At 44.8% G+C, this 22,296-nt stretch overlaps 1 protein-coding gene across 24 annotated transcripts in view; it reads right to left on the bottom strand.

Annotated features, from left to right (window-relative positions):
- Kiaa1217 (KIAA1217 ortholog) overlaps positions 1-22,296 on the bottom strand; it is an 812,359-nt gene that overhangs the window by 145,565 nt on the left and 644,498 nt on the right. For 13 of the 24 annotated variants that reach the window (XM_075970611.1, XM_075970609.1, XM_075970600.1 and 10 more), the window contains 2 exons: positions 16,721-16,801; positions 2,251-2,449 (listed from right to left, as the gene is read on the bottom strand). In XM_075970611.1, the coding sequence (XP_075826726.1) occupies positions 2,251-2,449; positions 16,721-16,801 (280 nt within the window). The remainder of the gene's footprint in view (positions 1-2,250; positions 2,450-16,720; positions 16,802-22,296) is intronic. The other 11 variants (XM_075970615.1, XM_075970614.1, XM_075970623.1 and 8 more) reach the window with 1 other exon arrangement.

Raw genomic sequence — 22,296 nt, 5'->3', positions numbered from 1 at the left:
AATACCAGAGCAGTGAGCAAGGTAGTCTAAACCAATAACCCTGACATTTTGTTATGGTGCTAAGAAGGGGCATAAAGGCATAGGAAAATAAAAATGAACTTCTAATCCGGGGGGAGAGGGGAGTTTACCAGTGGTAAAGGCATAAAGAGATCTTCTGCCTCTTGAGAAAATCTGTTAAAAGGAGAGCACCACACCTGAGAAGCCCTTGTCCTTGTCAAGAAACCAGGAGGGAAGAGCAGGCTGTATTTTCTGCTTTTAGCGCTCCTCACACTGCCTGAGCCATGCTGAGAGTCTACATCAACCATTGTGCCCTCTGGTACTGCGGTGTGGTCTGGGAGGTGAGAAGAGGCTCACTTGGAAGGTCACCCCTCCGTGTTCCCTGGTGTTTCCTGGTCTAAGAACACTGGCAGGTACTAGAGATGTGGTGGCTAAAGTTGCTAATCCTAGACAATTCAGAATGCGCCCAGTCCAAGAAACAGTCTAGACCTCAGACAGTTCCTCAGCACGTGGATAACACTTGTGTTCTAGCTAGGTTACTGTTATGATTGTTCAAGCCACGCCCACTCCCTGCAGCCCCTCCCCTCCTCTCACCATCTTGGCTTCTCTTGGTTCCCTCTGTTTCCTCTCCCGCTACTCCCTTCTCTCTCTGTCCTCTTTTCTCTCTTCTCTCTCCTCTTCTCCCTCCTCCCCTTTTTTCCCATTGCAATACTCAACTAATAAATATCCAATTCTATTCTGTACTATGTGTCTGTCCACATGTCTCCCATCTGCTTGCCACTGGGAACCTGCACCTTCCAGGGACTCATGTCACCAAGACCAGCCCACTGCTGCATGGCTGGGCCCTCTAGGCACCCACTGCCCAGCCCCCACTGCTTGGGACCAGGCACTGGGACTCCGCCGCAAGCTGCTTAGGACCCGTAGGCAAAAATCATAACAGTTACTATTACTGTGATGAAATATGACCAAAAGCAACAGCCTGGACTTCAGCCAGTTCCTCAGCACATGGATAGCACTTGTGTTCTAGTTAGGTTGCTATTGCTGTGTTGAAATAATCATGACCAAAAGCCATTTGGGAAGGAAAGGGTTTATTTGGCTCACACATCCACTGTTCATCAGTGAAGGAAGTCAGAACAAGAACTCAAACAGGGCAGGAACCTGGAGGCAGGAGCTGGTGCAGAGGCCATGGAGGGGTGCTACTTACTGGCTCACTCCACAAGACTTTCTCAGCTTGCTTTCTTATAGAAACCAGGACCACCAGGCCAGGGTTGGCACCACCCACGATGACACTCTCCCACATTAACCACTAATTAAGAACATGTCGCACAGTCTTGCTTTCAGCCTGATTTTATGGAGGCAATTAAATTTCTTAACTGAAGCTTCCTTCTAACTGATCACTCCGGCTCTTGTCAGGCTGACAGAAAACAAATCAGCTCATCCTGAGGCTCACTTTGTTTTGGATCTTCAATGTCCCCACAAAAGCCTATATATCAGCAAAAAAGGACTTCTTCACCAGCCTGCAGCATTCCTAGGAGGTGATAACACCCTAAGACAGTGTGGCCAAGTAGAAGAAAGAACACTGGAGACCCTTGGCCCTTCCTTTCCCTATCTGCACCCCAGCCATAGCTCTGTTCTACCCCACGTCCCACCAATGATGTCTGTTCTCCTCACAGGAATAAAGCAATAGACTAGGGCTATGCAGACATCCTTCTTGCTTCCTGGCAGCCACGAGGTAAGCAACTTTGCTGCTCAGTAAACACTGACATCCCAAAGGCCCCAAAGCAAAGCAACTGAGCCAGTCAAACATGAACTAAAGCAATGGTTCTCAGCGGTGGGTAACAACCCTACTGGGGTAACATTTTAGATATCCTACATATCAGATACTTACATTGTGATTCATAACAATAGCAAAATTACAGTTATGAAGCAGCAACAAAAATAATTTTATGGTTGGGGGTGACCACAACATGAGGAACTGTATTAATGGGTCACAGCATTAGGAAGGTTGAGAACCACTGGGATCTCTAAAACAGTAAAACAAAATAAATCTTTCTACTTTATGCACCAGTTATCTCCAGAAATTGTCAGCGATGGGAAACTATCACAATAATAAATAATAATAATAAATAATAAACAGCAAAGTTTCCCAGCATCAGCGTTTGTATAACTGAGTCCAGGGGCAAATGGTTGGAAGGATAAAAACATTCACATGCAGTAAGAATGGGGCACTTGAAACTGTCTTTTGAAGCTTACCCAGGGATCTTTCTTTTGTTTGGTTGGTTGACCTCACCACGGGAAGACTCGCTCGAGTCCGACTTCCTCTAGCGAAAGGACTTGGGACGTCTCCCTCAGACATGGCTTCCAAAGAGTCACCAGATGTCTCTGACAAATGCTCAACTGGATCTCCCAAACTTGGAGGCTGAGGACTGTGGGACAGCTTGGGGCTTTTTGTCTGCAAAAGACATTGTAAAGAAAGCGTTATTACCATCATCATCATCATCATCATCATCATCATCATCATCATCATCAATTTATTTATCATTGCCATGTATTTCCAATGCCAGGTGTGGCCAGGAAGAAAGCCATCAGAAGGACTACTCTGGGAGTCAGTGGTGTCAATTCCCAGAAAACAAAATGTCCTTGAGGAGCTTACTAAGAATTGTGGTCACTGGACACCTACCCTATAAATGCCATTTCAAGCAGGTTGGGGACAAACCTGCACTGTGGGAAAGGATAATGGAGAACTGTTACCTTCGTCAAACAGATTCGCACTGTTAATGCACAAAAGCCGGGGCTGTGCACAGTTCTAGGTGTCCAGTGTGGATATTAGACTCGCACCAGGGTAAACTGGATACAACCTGTTCTTCACGGTATTCTCTAAAGAACCCTCCAGGGGTTGGAGAGATGGCTCAAGGGTTAATAATATTCACTGACTGTTATTCCAAAGGAGCTAGGTTCAAGTCTCAGGATCCACACAGCAGCACACAACCACCTGTAACTCCAGACTCCTCTTCTGGCCTCTACAAGTATCAGGTATGTAAATGGTGCATGCTCAGGCACACATGCGGGCACAGATTCACACAAATGGAATCAATTAATCTTTCCTAGGCATGGTGGTTTAATCCTAGCCCTCAGAAAGCAGAGGCAGGCAGAGCTCTGAGTTTAAGGCAAGCCTGGGCAATGGAGTGTGTTCTAAAACAGTTAGGACTACACAGAGAACCCCTGTCTTGAAAAATGAAAGAAACAAACAAACAAATCAAAACAATGAACAAAGCAAGCAAAAATGTGCTTAAAAATTCAGTAGGATAGCACTGTGAGGACGACGTTAATAACACTGTTGATTATTTCTCTTCTGAGGCAGGGGACTCTTAGTAAGTTGTCCAGCTTTTTGTTTTTTAATCTCCCTTGCTAATTCACAGTCGATACCCCCATCCACACACTGCCTAATTGAATTTCGCTGTGAATTACCTGTTTAGACTGCTGTGCTAGGGAGTATGCAAAATATTTCCTGAACATAAAAGATGGGGGGAGTATTGTACAGAGATCAGAAGAATGTCAGCACTAGGAGATGCCAAACAGCACTTGATTTAATTGGTGAAGTAAATAACCCAAGAGAATTATGATAGAAGTACACATATGAATCATGCAGTACATTCATGCACAGTTCAGTAAATACTCATGAGATCCCCCCACACACACACTATGCTCCAGGCATTCCTGCTTGGGACAAAGGACAGAATGAGACAGCGGACAGACATGACTTCCTTCTTTGTGGTGTTTATAATCCAGAAGGAAACATACACTAAGGAGAAGGGAGGAGGCTGCATGTTATGGTACACGCCTTTAATCCCGGCACTTGGGAGGCAGAGACAGTCAGATCTCTTGAGTTTGAGGCCAGCCTGGTCTCTATAGTGTGATCCAGGTCAGCCAGGGCTACACATAGAAACCCTGTCTTGAAAACACAAGAGAGAATAAGAAACAATAGGAGGAAGTACGCCATCCAAGATTGGTGGTAGTAGTGGAGTCATGGGGGTCACAGCAGGATAAAATGCTTTTCTAGATCACTGTGGCTGCTGTGCAGATGGGGGATGATACAGGCTGTAGGGCAGAAAAGAGGAGCTGGGAACTTGGGGAACTGTGAGAAATGGGCACATGACCTCAACTTTCTCAGACCTCTGGCCAATACTGACCTGTACCACATGACCCCAGGCACCTTCTGGGAAGCAAACTGATCTAGAAGGACCAGGCAGGTGCCTTTTCACTAACTAAGATGCCAAAAGAGCTGGTGGGGTGGCAGAGTGGTATAGGCGGTCCCCAGAAGCCAAACTTGTTGGTTTGTTCCTTTCCTTGATTTCTTTTGGGCTGCCTAAGAATGCCAGTCCACTAGGCATTGAGGTGCCCTGGGCGCGTGACCTGTGCAGCTTCTGAAACCCCGCTATCCCATGATCTGCACTTGTTTCATGTTCTTCTGGTGAGAACTAGAAACTATTTTTTTAAATCAAGAGATAATTTATGTGTCTCTTTACTTCTCTTTAAAATCAAGAGAAAATTCCGTGCCTTTCCCGCTTTAATGATTTGGCTACAGATTCTTGAGTGATGTCACAACTGTGTGTGACATCACTAGGGGACCCTTGTAAAGACGGCACTCTCTCTCTCCTATCGCACTACCCAGACAGCTGCTCTTTCCAGCACCTCATGGAAGGCCACAGAGGGAAACACAAAATCAATTTCTTCCCCTCCCGTGACCCCCAAGAATGTGTCTTCTAGAGATGCCTGCATATCCAAAATAAAACTCAGCCACAAGAGAATGAGATTGTGAACCGAGATTCCAGCCAGAAACAACGCTATTAATAGGCAAATTACCCCCTTTAAGTTCATTTTCATACGCAAGTTTCCAAAGCAGATTATTTCCCAATTTACATTTTATGAAGTTGGCTTCTACTAGGGGGAACTGATACTCTTCGTGACAGATGAAGCATATTATCCAACTAGGGAAATAGGCCTCAACCTCTCTTACCTACCTCACTAAGATGTGAGCAATGGCTAAACCTCTCTTACCTACTTCACTAAGACGTGGAGCAATGGCTATGGTCACCGGAGTTAAGCTAAGCAGAATCTCATGCTAGAAGTGTCCTAACGAGAGAGGCAGGGAGGTGAAGAGGAGAGATCCACTTAGCCTAGCAAAATAGCAGACACTGAGATTCCTTCAGGTGGAGCAGCTGCATTCATCACATCTGCTGTGGCCATCCTAGCAGCTTGTGGCGAGCAAGCTGCGTGCGTGTGATAGGTTGCCATTTCCTATTGCAACAGGCAATAATCCTTGAAGAAAATGAAACATCAAATCTCTATTTCTTGTTCAGGGTCATCACAGCAGTAAGTGACTATAAAAACAGAGATGAAAAGGCTGGTATTTTTTTCTAACTTCCTATATATAGACTATTTGGTTCTAAAGGGGTGCTTCTCTTGATGTTTATGTCATCAGGTTCTTGTTGAAAACCTTCCCTGCCCACTAACAATCTCCTCAGACAATGCACCCTCCCCTCAGACACATGCTCACTGCTGAAAAGGCAATGGAAATTGTTGGCACTGGTATTAGATACCCTATGATCTGATGTGTTGAAAACAATGTGCTTGGACTACTCAGCCTATGCCTAGTATACAAGGTATATCTTAGGGGCCAAGAACTGCATATCCAGAATCTGGGGACAGGGTGTGCCTACCACATACAAAGTTATAGGTCCACTCCCAGCACTGCATGGGCTTGGTGACATTGCTTAGCACTTGAGGTGTGGAGGTAGAAGGCTCAGAATTTCAAGGTCATCTTCAGCTACATAGTAAATTCAAGTGCAAGGCCAATGTAGGCCTGTCTCGAAAACAAACAACCAAAAAGCATCATATATACATAACACACAAGAAGAGCCACGTGGGCATACCACTGTGAGGACAGGAGAGAACTAAGGCTTTAAGAGAGGGCGCTGTTTAGGACAGATCAGTGGGCTCCGGGATTTATCCCCAATACTGCAACATTAAAAACTAAAGGTGGATGGGGAAAGTGGAGCTTGAGTATGGCAGGTGCTGGGGTGCTGTGAGCTCTCCCCCAACTGGATCAATCAATAGCCACCTAGGCATGATGAAGCCGATCAAATTCTTTTCCTCAGAAGTCACCATGGGCTTTACCTGTGTATAAAGTGATGCAGAAGGCACAGAGAGAAGACAACATAGCCTTGTGGTGGAATCACAGATGAGAGGCTCAGGCCAAGGGCCCAGGCAAGCAGCCCTGGGGCTTTCTGCTTCCAGTCACCAGTGGGAGTGGGAGGTAGGGAGTGTGAAGCTTCAACTAGTTTGGCCCTTAGTTCCAGTTTTGTTCTCTCATGGTTTCCAGAAGAGTTGGCCTTATTAGCCAACGAGTACTGTCCAACATCGATTCTAGTAGTCACCCCCACACCCTCCCCATCCAGGCTGCTGTGTTACTCAGACATGAGCAACAGCCACTTTTTCTCTGGAGACCAGCAAAGAGCATCAAGCAGCTAGAGGAGGTTAGAATACAGAGGGATGCTGCTTAGGTTTGCAAAGTCCGAGACAATGAAAACAAGTCAAAAGAGATCCTGTCCTATGGCTCAGGGTAGCACGCAACATTTAAACATAGTTTAAACCCCAGAACTAAACTAAACAAACTCAAGCCCCATCCCTCCCATAATATAACTATAGGAAAGGAATAGGGCACGGGGAGATGGTTCAGGTGGAACGTGATCACTGCACAAACACTTGGAGTTGAGTCCAGTTTCCCAGAGTTCATGCGAAAGCTGGCACCATGGCGCACACCTTTCATCTTAGCACTGGAGAGGTAGAGACAGGGAGATCCTGGTGGCTTGCCTTACCAACTAGCTGGCAAGCTTCAGATTCAATGAGAGACCCCATCTCAAGAAAAACCAAGGTAGACAGCCACTGAAGAAAACACCTGATGCTGCCCTCTGACCTGATGCTGTATACAAACTCATGTGAACACTCACAAACATGTACATGTATAGTGTTTGTGTGTATGTGTGTGTGTTTGGTTGGTTTTTCATGAAGGGTTTCTTTGGATAACAACCCTAACTGTCTTGGAACTTGCTTTGTAGACAAGTCTGGCCTCAAACTCACAGAGACCTGCTTGCCTCTTCCTCCCAAATGCTGGAATTAAAGGTGTCACCCACCTGTTTTGTGTGTGTATGTGTGTTTAATGTTCCCTAAAAGGGAAGCAAGCGACTCACAAGATTTCAGGTTTTGGCCTCATTTTGCATAAGATGAAGCCTTTTTCTGAACCCTGGGTGGCCCAGCATGTGCTCTGCAGCCTCTGCCATAGAACTGAGAGTTAGGCTCAGCTGGAGAAGGAGCAGAGGATGATGGAGCACTCTCTGGGTCACTTGAGCAATGGCCAAGAGTCCCTAACCCTGGATTTCCCTTGTAATTCCATGGTGACCCAGGACAAAAATCTCCCTGCATTTCCATTTCAGTAAGACCTCTCTTAAAGGAGATGCTGCCTGCTACCAGCAAACAGCAAGAAGCTGTGTTAAACTCTGTATTTTGTTATCTAAAATTCCCTTTTTCAAGCTCTCTTATGTTTTTAAGTGGATTTAGTTGGCCACATTGGATGCCAATTGTTGCAGCCGCTTGTTCGTCCCAGCCACCCAGAACCAAAATAACCACATAGAAACTATATTATTTAAAGCACTGCTTGGCTCCTTAGCTCTAGCTTCTTATTGGCTAATTCTTACATCTTAATTTAACCTATTTATATTAATCTGTATATCATCACAATGTTGTGGCCTACCAGCAAAGTTCCAGCACATCTATCTCCAGTGGTAGCTCCATAGCGTCCTCAGTATCCACCGTTCTTTCTCCCAGCATTCAGTCCAGTCCTCTCTGCCTACCTGAGTTCTGCTCTATCAACAGGCCACTGCAGTTTTTTTTAATTCATTAATGGTAATCACAGCACCAAGTGGGGACTCCCACATCACTCCTCAGTTCACCAAGTGCCTCAACCATACAAACACAAATGAGAACAGGGTGGTCTGTGCAGCCAAGTCACCAAACCCACTCACCCTTTCTAAAGTGTTCTCTTCATTAAAGAGAACTTGATCTCACTGAGCAGCGATGGTGTAGGGGGATCCATATGGCTCTCTCCCACGTTTTCATCTTAGACTAAATTTCCAGGCATCTTCTCTTCCTAATGACAGGGAAGGAGGAAAGGAAAGAACTAACATTGCAGATTCCATCAGCCCTGGACCAGTGGCTCGCACCTGCTAATCTTTTCTAACCATCACTGTAGCTTTGTAACAGTGCTTGCACTGAGGAACCAGTATCTAAGCCATGCACACTGAACTGCTAGCAATGGAAGGAACCCAGACTCAGTATGTAGGTTTACAGATCTGAATCTCATTGCTGAGTTAATTAACCAGGACTTCACAGATGCTGGATCCAGATCACCTTCTACCAAGAACTGGTCAACATATAACTTTCATTGGGCAATAGTTGGCTCATGTGTTGCTATTTAAAATCCCTTTTCTGGCCAAAAAAGAAAAAAAAAGTCATAACTCTAAGGTATACATACCACAAAGAAGAATGATATCACCCAGGGGGTAAAATTAGCTTACTGAGACATCCTATACACTGTTTACTCCACAGTACTTGCTCCATACAAACATGTTGCTAGGCCATGCTAAGATCTCCTTTCTGTCATGACACTAATCCAGGAGACTGCTGTGCCTGCCTCCTGTCAGCATGAATGCACTTGAAACATCTGCCACCCGCAGCATGCTTTACTAGGATATCAGATTTGTGCTTAGTGTGTGCTTGTGTGTGTGTGTATGTGTGTGTGTGTGTGTGTGTGTGTGAGAGAGAGAGAGAGAGAGAGAGAGAGAGAGAGAGAGAGAACACATGTGCATGTGTGTGATGCTCTTGCATTTGAACACTGTAGTCAAAGAGAATAGGATATCAAAGATATAATGATCAATGTTTTTTCATTCTTATTTTCAGACCTTTTAAACTCTAAACTGAAATGCTGAGGTCCAGAAAAATAAACCTGAAACAAAGCTTTATTTAACATGCTAATTATCAGGAACAGTGGAATGTCTGGTGAGCCAAAGTATTCAGATCACAGTCTGTTTTGCAAAGAAAAATCAACACTGCCTTAATGAACTTTTCCTTCATCCTAATGGATGCCCAATTTGCCACAGAGAACTTGGAAACACAATGCGAATGTATTCAGAATGACTCATTCCTGGCCCTGGTTAATTGCCTCCTTTTTTTTGAATCACGACACTTGAGAAACTTTCAACTCATGCTAGTCAAAGTTCTTGCTTATACTGAAGGGAACCATCTAGTCGCTACGAACAAAGTCAGAGATTATCACATAATGAATCAAGCATGAACTTTAGTTTTTCTTTCCCATCCTTGCTCTAGCAATACTTCATCTTTGAAGAAAGTTCAGTTACTAGGGACGGCCTTTCCAAGACTCTGTTAGCTTAGAGTCCTTTCCATGGTCCGCAATATGGTCAGCTGCCTCTCACTCTCATCCTTTCTTCTGATTAGTCTTTGAGTGTCTGACTGGAGATGGGAAGGAAGGCATGGAGCTCTGTGAAGCACACCAGACTTCCAGGGCTACTGTCCTTACAGACATCCACACTGGTGGCAGAATCCACTGAGGTCTTTGTCCTCTGGGCCAGGAACCTGCCCCTCTCAGTTGAGTTCTGGGACCCAGAACTAGTTGCCCTGTGAGAGCACCCAGGCCAGAATAACCAAAGCCTGGAGCAGGTGGATCCCTCAGCACTATCGCTGTGATGACGGCCAAGGCGGGAAACGCACTGAACATGTCAGTGAATGTGAGAACTGCAATATAAATGCAAGAAAGAAGTGGGGTTCTAGAACAATCTTGAAATTGTCAGACGGTCTCAGCTCTAAAGACTCAGAGAAATGGAGGTGGAGACTAATAAACCAACTTTTGTTTCCATGATAAAAGAGCTCGACTGTCAATCAAGAACAAGGCATCAACCCACTCAAGATGGAATGCCTGTTGTCTTCCTGGGTGTTTCATATTGGGAGTAAGAACACAAGACAGGTCTTAGCAATGTAGAACTTCCAGGCCCCATAGAAAGATGGGAATTTAAGTTCAAGCCCTTATTTGATGCCAACTTTTAACTTTCCTGACATTCTTCAACTACCTTTACTTGAGCTTGGAAAATCAACATTTCCATTCTTTTGTTTGGACAAAGGTTAATGGCTTTCTTTCCATTATTTATTTTGATGAATTTTTCCTGATAAACTCTGCCCATACCCTGTTTCTTCAAGGCTAGTATATCAATACTTCCCCTGCTCTTCTACCCAGAGTGCCCAGACATTATTCATGTGTTTCACCTGTGAAAACATCCATGTTTGGTCTGCAGTGAAATCCGACCATTCAGCAGTAGAGCAAAGTACAACAGCATCTTTTCTTTCAAGTCTCCCCTCTCGTGTGCACAATTTCATTGTCGGATAAGGGGGATGTGTGGGCTGGAGTGGCAAGGACAGCTCCAGCATGAAAAGAGGGATGCCCCTGTCCTTTAAACAGACGTGTGCAATCTTTTGAAAATATACTATGACACTGTCATTTCTAAATGTGTTGAGTAGCCTACCTTCTGCAGCAGGGTTGACAGGGCCTGCAAAGATCTCCACAGAGCATCCTTTGTGTGCTCAGTTCATCTTTTGAGAGGTCTGACAATGAGTCTGGGGAACATGGAAGTTACTAACAGGGTTTGAAAAGGGGAATGTGTGACCTTTCAGGAACAATGAGAGAATGACAGTCAGGAGTCACTGATGGTGACACTGTTGTGTTCTTTAAACTGGGGAGACCTTGCTTGTATTTGCAAAAAAGACTTCTGATTGGAAGACGAGTGTGTGGTATGCTTAGGCACTCAATCTGGAAGCTTAGCAAATACGTCCCTTGTAGCTGTCTGCAGTCACATGGTACAGAACCTTCATCCAGCTTTAACAGACTAACTGGGCTTCCAAAATTTCTTTATGATCCCAACCAAGGGCACAATGTTTCCCCTGAATATCATGAGAATGTTTCTCAATAGGTGGAAGCCAAGCCAAGATTAGCTTGATTTAGAAAGATTACGAAAAATGTGGAGCCCGCAAGATGGCTTAGTGTGGTGGTTCAACCTTTCTAATACTACAACCTGTCATGTTGTGGTGACACCCAATCATAAAATTATTTGTGTTGCTACCTCATAACTGTAATTTTATTACTGTTATGAGTCGTAACGCAAATATCTGATATGAGGGATATCTGATATTTGACCTCTAGAGGAGTGGCCACCCACAGTTGAGAACCACTGCCTTAGTAGGTGAAGGTTCTTGATTGCCACATATGATGACCTGAGTCCAGCCCTCAGGTGCTCATGATGGAAAGGAACAGACTTCCGCAAGTTGTCCTCTGACCTCCACACATGTGTCAACATGTGCTTGAACAAACACAACACACACACACACAAAATAGTTGTCATTTTAAAAGTTTTTTGTTGTTGTTTAAAGGAAGAAAAATGTGGAATTGTGGGTACAGATGTATACACATTCCATCCTTAACCAAATCAGTGAGTCTAGGAACAATTTACAAGGCAATTACCAAACTCCAATGTGTTCAGTCTGGAATACTACGCATAACAGAGGTGTTTACAGGGAACATTTCTCGTACAGTGTAGGAAAGAGAAGTCACATCCTAAACATTAACATTGGTTTTCTTCCAATGTTGGCATTATGGGTAACATGCATTCTCCCTTTCTTCAAATCAGAATGATTGTGTTCATACATCAGAAAAATAACGAACCAGCAAGACAGTTAAAAGTGTAATGGGGGAAAGAGGAGACTTTCCTTGGGCACTGGGCATTCAGAAGGATCGGTGACCATCGGGGCCCTGCTCATACCCACTTCCTGCTTCCCCACCTGGATTTCAAACTGAGGTGGTTCCTAATGAGGGCACGTTGCATGAGGGAAAACAGAGGAAGGGAAATACATTCTGATTTTCATGGCATGCAAAATTGGCAGGAACCAGAACAGCAATGGCTTTTCAACTCCAAACTAGATACAGCCAGGAGGAACCACAGCCAACAAGAAAGACTTCCACGGCTGTAGTTCTGATGTGGCTGCCTTACCTGAGCCTCTAAAGCTGGACTCCAGGTAAATCAGAATTTTAGCAATGCTTTTTTTTATATATATTTATTTATTATGTATACAATATTCTGTCTGCATGTATGTCTGAAAGCCAGAAGAGGGCACCAGACCTCATTACAGATGGTTGTGAGCCACCATGTGGTTGCTGGGAATTGAACTCAGGACCTTTGGAAGAGCAGGCGATGCTCTTAACCTCTGAGCCATCTCTCCAGCCCCGCAATGCTTTTTTTTAAAAAAAATAGTTTCTGGACTATAAAACCATTTGCTGTGTACACTTCTGTGATTCTGGTTTTTGTTTGTTTTGTTTTTCCTTTAAGTGGTTCAGAGCTTCCTTGGTTGTTGCTCAAATTGACTGCACTGCAGACTGGACATAACACAGGCCCCTCACCTGGATAGAATGCCAGGTAGCTATCTCACTGCCAGGACTAGATGTCAACCTGCCCACTGCCCTTCTGTCTGCACACTTAGGGCAAAGCACAGACCCTTCAGCGGTTACACTTAGAATGGACTTCTGATTTCTCCACAGAGCCACCCTGAGGTCAGAGCTACTTAAAGCCCCTAAGGCCCAGCCTTCTCCTTCCTCACAAAGCGTCAACCATCCACCGTGCTGGGAAGTGAGGACATCAACAAGTTCCACATCTGGATCTCGCCAGTTCAGACCGCTGTTCTGTACTGCTGCCCTTCCCCTTTTATTTCAGATACAAAATAAAAGACCAGGTGAACCAGGCTGTCTGCTTGCTATGATATCCAACCTTGTCTGTTTTAGAAAGAAGGGAAACAACACTGTTTCTTTTAGATTTTAAAACAAGAAGAACTCTTTTGCTTCCTAAAACATGGGTCGGGTATTTCCTTATCATATAAGAAGAACTTTGTAAAATACAACGTGCTAGGAAGGGAACAGCTGGACTCGATTTCCAGCCAATCACAGGGTGGACATTTGTGACTCTGCTCCCTCCTCTGGTGAGGCTTCTGTTATAGCACGGTGCCTGTAATCAATTACTGTATCCCTTCCTCCCTCGGAGAGAAACAAACAAACAAGCCAGGGCTCGAACAGGCCACCAGGCTCCAAGGTCCTCACTGGCTGCTCCTGGAACACAGCAGCAGGTGCCACTGCAATTCAGGGACAGGAACGTGCTTTAAAAGGGTCTGAGATAAAAGGTGTCTGTGGGGATTGCTGTTACTGCTGGGATGAAAAGGAAAGGGCCCCGTCATGCAGCCTTTGAGATTCACCTTAGAAGCCTCCTGGCAAAGGCGTCCTTAGACACCCCCACCTCCTACCCTGTGGCCTAGGAACCCCCACCTCCCACCCTGCTGCCTAGGGGAGGGTGTGAGGCCCTAGGCTAGGGGTGCAATTTTTAAAGACGAATTGTATTATTGTGGAGCCAACCAGGCTTTTTTCCCTAGGGGCAATGATCCAACTGCAGTGAGGGCATACACAGTGACAGTGTCCTGGGAACTCTTACCTGCTCCCAACATCGCCACAGTGGACATGGCCTCAGGGAGTTGTTGGAAGGCACCAAGCCATTAGCACTGTGGCCAGACTCTCTCCAAATATCCCAGGAAGAACTTTGCTGTTCCTTATAAACTTAGACAGCACAGCCACCCACACTGAAGCCCACCCTCAGACTCTCCCACCCCTAGCACCACCACCGTGACCACCACATGCTCAACTTCACTGCAGTGAGTTTCACTTAAAACAAAACTCCCCCAAACAAAAAATATCTTAAAAAACAAAAAACAAAACAGAAAGAGACAATCACTAAAATCGCTTTCTGGGCATTTCAACCTCCTTTCTAGGATCCTGTTCATTTTGTTTGTTTGTTCCTAGCTCCGTTATGTTATGAAATAGCAGGGTTTGGAGAACCAGGCAAAGGACAAGTTTAGGAATATGAAAGCCCTGTGTTTTGCTCACACTGTTCTGTGGAACACAGACTAATTTCAGCAATGCTATACTAGTGAAACACAATAAACCATTCCGTGCATCAATTCTCAGTTAAGCGACTTCACTAGAGGAGCTGCCAGGGGTCTGTCCCAGTGGGGGAGGATTTTTTTGCATAGTGTGGATATGGCCTTGGGTTCCCTTCCCCAGACCACACAAAGTAAACAACTAATATAACTAGAATATTTACCTGATGTTGTTAGGGTAAGCAGAGTGTTTTAGAACTCACAGGACAGCATTTGTGGACTGTGAACCCCACAAAGCATTGAGCTACCCTTTCCTTGTACGGCTCTCACAGTTTCGGGGAGGCTCAGCTCAGCTTCCTACCATGAGGGGTGGCCCATAACTCATGGCACCCCACAGTGATTTGACGGACACACCAATGGCTCACTGTCTCCATGCTGCTAGACTGGAGAACAGCTACTTCCAATTTCCAAACAGAACTTCATGTCACAGAGGACACGCGCTGGTCACGAAAGAGAAAAACAACTACCTTCCATTTCAACCCTAATCCTCTTGCCACTCCAGTGGGGAATTTCCCAAACTCACTGCTGCAATTGTACCTTATCTAGAATGCAATGATTTGTTGATAAGCTTAGAAGAAAGAAAAGAGTTAGGGGTGGCAGCAGACATCTTTAATCCTAGCCATGGGGCAGGCCGGGGCGGGGGCGGGGCATGGGGAGAGCTCAGAGACAAGTAGATGGATCTCTTTGAGTCTGAGGCTCACTGAGTCTACAAAGTGGGTTCCAGGTCAGCCAAGGCACAGAATAAGACCGTATCTGAAATAAAACAAACAAACAACAAACAAGAGAGAGAGACAGAGACAGAGGGAGAGAGAGGGAGGGAGAACACAGGGTTTCTTTCTTTTAAACTTAAGATAAACAGAAAGAAAAACTGAAACTACAGAGTTAGCAGGATCCTGGGTTCCCATCCCCACTACCCTCTTCCCCAAAAAAGAATGGAATGGGATTCCAGACTCTGCATTGTTTATGATGGGAGAAAAGAAATCCCACAAGACAACATCAAATCTAAGTTTTGAAAATCTGGAACACAGTTCAGGGCAGTGTGCGAGCGGCAGAAAGGAGCTCGCTGTAGCATCCTTCCCCTCCCTGTGCGCTTTGGCTCAGTGTGCGGCGCACATGCCAGGAAGTGGAAGAGGCCTCTCTTCTGCATGAATTATAAAATTCATTATGGAAATATAAAAACAGTTAAGAACTCATGGGAAGAAATTAAGGATAAACACCCGTCAGAACTGGGCAACTGCGGGATATGACAGTGGTGCTTTTTGGTTTGTGAAGCCAGAATTTAACTTTTTAAGGACAGGATCTTACTGAGTAGCTTGAAGACCTGGCTGGCCTTAAACTCACAGAAATCTACCTGCGTCTGCCCCTAGAGTGCTGGGATTAAAGGGTTGTGCCGTGAGTCCTGGCCGGCCCCAAATTTAGTTTTTAAGTCTATCCATTGGAGCTGGAACATTCTAATTTGAGCTTGTTGTTCCAAACAGAAGATCAAAGGAGCCATTATCTAAAAAAGGGAAGGTGAAAAGGTCAGCGCTGTCCTTGACACTGAGCAAGGAGGAGACAGGCAAACAGACAGTCTGCTTCCCTAGTCTCTTTGCATTTGGGGCCTCACAGCAGAGGGCTGTGGTTCTGATGTGTGCACATTCAGGAGACGATGGGGAAATAAATAATCCCATGTTTGTGTGGGGGACAGAAAGGATGTGGGTGGCTGTGTAGCACAGCTTCAGTTGGCACCGCTACCCCACACTGAGCCAGATGACAGGGGAGGTTCCCATCTCTGGAAGCCTGAACGATCCAAACTAAGACAGTCTGAAGTGGAGGGCCTTGAAGTTTAAAGGCAACAGTAATAAGTCAAGGACTGATGGCTGGGGTTAGACATCCTGGAGGCAAGCCGCAGCCTTGCCACTAACTAGCAGCGTGGCCTCACATAAAGTTATCTAATCTCTCTGTGCCTCGATTTCCATATTTGCAAAACGGGGAATTCCAGCACATCTTCCCTTTTGGGGGACAGCATTTAGAACAGCACATGGACTCAGGAAGTTCTAGAATAGCACCCGTGTTCCCATTATCGCTCTATGGAAATGTGGGCCAGTCAAGTGACCCAGACCCATTACTGAGGTACTCAATCTGAATCAAGTCACTCGTGTGAATCCAGAACTTCAGGAGTGGAAGACTCTGGTTTACTTCCAAGAGGACTCTGTCTTGTCTGTCAGCTGGGGGTGAGGGGTCTCACTGGGGAAGATCGTCATTCAACAACCATGCAAAAACTCCAGCCTTCTGCATCACTACTCATTCTACAAAACCACAAACCAACTTATGAAAAATACATTATTTTGAGGCAAGCATGCAGTTAATGCTCATTCTAACTATACCCGTTCCTAGCACTGCAAACAATGCGCATGTTTCCCAATGCTGCAGGCACTTGGTCGTGGTAGTTGTGGATCAGTGGGGTAAATGGGAAAATACAGGCAATCTGGTTTAGTCGGCCACGGCAATCGGGGCACCACAAGCTGTTGCGTGGAAAGGGCACAAATGAGGGAGCAGCTCAGTGCAGAGAAAGGGAAGGCAGAGTACTAACTCGCTGGGACGACTCGATTTTCATCAAGTACCTTTGAATGTCAAGTTCTGCCTGCAGAGACGCCAGCATACACTGCAAAGCCTGTGACCAGGAGAAAGAGAAACAGAGTAAAACAGGAGGAGAAAAGGGGTAGGCTGCCCAAAGAGACCAGCTAATCCTTCATACGCTTCTTAATAATAATAGTGGAGCAAAGTTATCCCTCCCGAGGGAAAGAAGTGGCAAATCCAGCCATTTATTTGTCAAAACAACGTTGAAAGCAAGTCCTAACTACCAGAGGTCTCCTCAGATCTCCTGACACAGGTGTGATTGACCTCACCTCATGTTACCTGAGAATGTATCACACTGACCCACAGTCACGGGGTATGGAGGACTTGACAGAGCCAACCCAACCAATGGACACCTTGTTGAGTCAGAGTGCAGGCTAGTGGGCAGCATGGGAGCTACCATGAAGATTAACACTGGCCCCGGGGTCCATAGCCTCTGGGGTGTCTTTATAACACAGTTCTGTGTGCAGTGTCCTGTCTGTACCCTGCCACCCAGGATGCTACGGCCACTATGAATGCAGGCAGGAATAGATGACCAGCATCTAATCCAGAACTGGAGTGCTGATACTTGAACTCAGCGGCCATCAAGCAGGACTTTGTGTGCCAGCACTTAATTCTCTTTGATGCTACTGGTCTACTTTTGGACTCCTCCGTTTTTTTAAAAACCTGAACTAGAGGGATTGGAAGGATAGCTCAGCAGTAAGAATGAGTGTTGCTCTTGCAGAGGACCTGAGTTCAATTCCCAGTACAGATCACAACCTCCTGTAATGCTAGCCAGTCAGCTTCAGTGTCCTCTTCTGGACTCCATGGGTACCTGCATTCTCACGTGCACCTGCCCTCAAACCATGCACGCACGCACACACGCACACGCGCGAGCACACACACCACACACAAAGAGAACAAATCTTTATATAAATGATCTAAGGTAGAAAACATTTTGTGTGTTTTGAAACAGGAAATCTGCATATTCCGAAAACAAGAATGATCATTTTTTGTACCTCACGTCACCCAATGACATGTTCTCCTGGTGTATAAGACTGGCCATCAATTCAGATATATCCATGTAGACTACCAACATACAGGACCTCTAAAATCAATTGTAATCTGGTGTGGTGACGAACACCTATAATCCCAGCATGTGCAAGCCTGAGGCAGAAGGATCATGAGTTCAAAGCTAGGTTGAGCTATACAAAGATCAAAATCAGAGAAATAAATAGCTTTTTAGAAATTCACTTTGTCTAAGATTGAGTGTGCTGATTACACACAGCCAGGAGGTGGTGCACGCCTTTAATCCTAGCACTTGCGAGACAGAGACAGTCAGATCTCTGGAGGCCAGCCTGGCCTACAAAGAGAGTTCTGGGACAGCCAGGGATATACAGAGAAACAAAAAACAAAAGCAAAAGCAAACAAAACTAAACACGTAACATTGTAATAAGTTTACACAATCTATATGATCCAAGTTACCTCTATACATACAATATGTGCATCACTATATACATTTATGTCTAAGTGTTTCTATGTTATTTAGGACCACACACATTAACTATAGGTCATAAGAAGAAAAAGGGCCTTAGAATATAAAGGTTATGCTTAAAAGCTGAGACAAATCTGATGATAATGGTGCTAAAATATTCTACCCAGAATGCTCTGAGGGGTTTCAACCTGTAAAAGAACATTTGGGGGTTTTCACAGGAACATATAGCGACACCACTTGAAGAACCTGCTAGTCTGAGTTCATAAAAGCCCCCTTCCCAGTGGATATATTCTTCCCAGAACTAAGAAGGCTGCTGTGCTGTAGGCTCCCTGAATCTCTGCTGCAGAGTTTACAGGCTTCATCAACTAGGCAAGAAACACCTTGAGGCAGACCACAAATAATAAAGCCCTAGAGGGGTGAGGTAAATAAACATGTGAGACGGAAATAGGATGGCAGGTCTGAAGAGCCTCTGGAGTCAGATGGAGGCAAAGGCTACATAAAATCACACTTTCTCTTCCAAGATGACAGGGTGCCATAGCTTGCAATAGACAGGAGACTTCAGCCAAGGAGTCCCCAACATCAGGGGCACCTACAACATGAAAGAAATAGTTGGGGGCAAGTGATATCGACAAAGCAGCTGTCAAGATAAGCGTCATCGTGAGGCTGGTAGGGTGTGTGTATGTGTGTGTGCACGCGTGTGTGCGGTAGGGGCTCCACATTCTGGAGCCGACCTCACTCTCCAGCTTTGTTCATTCTCAGCTTGGCTTTGAGGAGTGAGCAGAGCCAAGAAAACATAGAAACTATCAAAGTTCCCCAGTAGACTGGGGAAGACCCAAGGGTGCTAGAAGGCAGGAAGCCCTTTCTGGAAAATCTATGGATCCAAAAGAGAAAGAACTTGGAGCCAGCAGCTGGACGTGGCGGTCCATCCTACAATCCTACCACCGGAGGCTCTCAAGTTGGGGACACGTTCTTAAGGCCTAATGAGACCTTGCCTCAAACAACCATTAGCTCCTCACTATGGAGGGTTTTTGAGATTACAAAGGAAACTCACAGAGAACTCTATCTCCCAGTGGGTTCCATCTGGGTGGGAAAAAATTTAACCGCAACAAGAAAAAACAAAACAAAACAAAACCAGAGACTGAATCAGGCCACTCCTTCATGCCATTCAAAGTCAACAGTAGCACTTAGGAGCTGATGGATGGCTCTAACTGGAAAATAAACTAGTTTCCAAACATTGAGAGAAGTGGCAAGGAAACTATTTTGAAAATATAATTTTATTTATTTACGGGGGTAAATGAAGGGCACACACATGCATAGCTGCGTGTGAGAGGACAACTTATAGGAGTCAGTTCTCCACTTCCATCATGTGGGTTCCTGAACTAAAATTCAAGTCATCCCACTCTGTGGCAAGCACCCTGGCCCACCAAGCCATCTTGGTGGCCTCAAAAGATGCTAGTTTGATTAAACTTCTTGATTATCAAAGATCCATTCAACACTTCAAGGAAATAACTGGAGTGGCAAAACAATGATGCTGTAAAATTAATCAGGAGTATAATTTTTTTTCAAACACTACTAACAAAAAATTGAACAGCTATCAGAATGAAATTGCAAAAACAGTCAATGGGTGTTTCTGTTGTACTGAAGGAGTCAGATTCCTGAGATCTTTTTCCAGAAATGAACAAAACAGAATGATGCCCATAGCACAAGCGATGGGTGATAGGGAATCTTCTTTTTTAGCTCACCCCATCTCTGAGTTTTCAATAGCAAGTCTAAGTACCCTACAGTGTGCAGCAGAAGCAACACACAGGTGTCTAGGGGTAGCAGTGAGAAATGGCAGATGGTTAGAACTCAAAGGTTAACATTTAACTTAAAGGTTAAGTTCTTGATTTTCTTCAGAAGTTAAAGATTTTTCTGATATATGACTTGGGAGCGACCCAGCAAACTGTGGTTGAATAAAATGCATGCATAAAAAAACTGTTATGATCCAGGGAGAACCCGGCTGTGTTGAGTGCTCCATGAACACCATCCCCATTGGCCAGAGCCTTGTGGAGTCGTTTGTCTTACCGAGCATAGATCGTAGAATCAGGTTCTCTCTTCCCCTCTCTTGTGGCTCACATACTTGTTCTTGAGTTTACAGTGGAAATTTTTACTACTGCTTCCCAACTAGTTTAACTTTCAGAAATGGAGAATGCTGCTTTCATTGCCTTTCTAAATGTCTCCCTGGCTTTGAAGACACAGAATAGCTGTTTAATTTTCTCCCAACTTAACTTTCCTCATCTGCAAACTGGGAGCACATAGACAGTGGTGGGTAGTGAAAGGGTTAGAAGAGGCCGAGGCATATAAGACTCCACGCTCAATCCTCCCTCCTGTGACCCCAGCTCCAGGGTATCTCGTGCCCTCCCTGGTCTCTGCGTGTAATCACATACAAATGTATGGCTATAAAATAAAAACAAATCTTTAAATAATGTATTGCCAACAGCCTGGAGAGATGACTCAGGAGTTAAGAAGACTAATTGTTCTTCCAACACCTACATGGCAACAACTGTCAGTACCTCCAGTTCCAGGGTATCTGCATGACTGATGTGGTCATGCAGACTTGTGGTGACAGATTTAAGCAGGTGAAATATGCATACACACATAATAAAAATAGATAATTCAAATTATGTTGTTGACACATGATTTAATGACAGATGATGAATATTAGAAGTCTTAAAATCCAGCAAGTCTGTTTTTAGTGGTAAACTGTAAGGAAATAACCATAACCTAAGGGAGTCTGTACAGTGTCCTGTGAACATGGGGGTTCTCATGCTCGGGCCAAGGAAAACAAGATGCCAACAAAGGCAATCACACACAGCTGGAAATGGCAACATACACCCATGAGCTGATGCAGGAGGATCACAGGTTTGAGGAAGCTCAGTCTACACAGCAAAGCTGTGTTTCTAGACAAAACAAGAAGTTTGCACATATAATTCAGCAGAAAAAACCATGCCAGAAAAAAAGACAACTTCTTTCAGTTCTGAATCTCTCTGCCTATCAAAGAAGAGCAGAGGGCACACGTTAACAGGGATATCCTGTGGGTTGTGGGACTATACTAATTCTTAACTTTATCCTTTATAGATTACACAGTTACGCCTGTGATTTAAAAATACATTAATTTTAAATTTCATGGGACTGGCATCAAATTATTGTGTTTGTTTTTCTGATTTGTTTCTACCCCCCCCCAAATTCCTTAGCATTGAATATGATTTTAATAGAAAAGAGAATAGAAATATTCTCCTTTAATAGAAAGAGAATATGAGTGTTCATTTGTTTGGGAGCTTTGAAGGTGGGGAAAACAGGAAGAACACAGCTAACTGTGCAGCCTTTTCATGACCTCTAAGCTGCCTGCTGGCTTCTCTTGTGGAACAAGGACCATTACACCACGAGGGGGTGCCCTGAGCTTGGCACCTTCAGCAGCATCCAGCCTGATGGAAGGACGCAGCTGACACCCCAGGCACTAGAGGAAACAGGACACCCTTGCCACTGGTGGCTCTGCGTCAAACTTTGTCCTTCTTAATATGCTTCAGAGTCTCCTGCTCACCCCCACTCTGGCTGTGTCTGGCCAATTCGTGGGGTCACAGCAGTCAGCTGTGACAGGATGGAGCGAGGATGACTACGCGTCTCATCCACTTAGCAGATCTGCCAAGGATGACGCGGTTTTGTCACGGTGACGCAAACCAAAGAGCACAACACAAGCAGATGCTGGGGAAATCACTTTAGAAACCAGTCTACCCTGAAGACACACAGACCATCTGTAACAGGTCATCAAAGCCAATTCAGGTTCTTTGATGTTAAAGAAAAATTACTCCATGGAAGAATCCAATCATATAATAAAATCACCTTAAATGTTTAAAACAGTGAAAGTGGAACAAAATCTTTTCCTCCATGACATTCAATAAGTCAGGCTAATATTTATAATTGACGTCAAAATTGTTGTTTATCTCTAAAGGGCAAGTGGGGGCAGCACCCAACAAAATGAGGAAGGGCATAGAGCAGAAGTCCTTAGAAACTGCTGTCCT

This window comes from Microtus pennsylvanicus, chromosome 4 (assembly GCF_037038515.1).
Source record: "Microtus pennsylvanicus isolate mMicPen1 chromosome 4, mMicPen1.hap1, whole genome shotgun sequence".
NCBI lineage: Eukaryota > Metazoa > Chordata > Mammalia > Rodentia > Cricetidae > Microtus > Microtus pennsylvanicus.
Note: the sequence above shows the minus strand (reverse complement) of the source record. Positions and strands in the feature narration are given on the sequence as shown.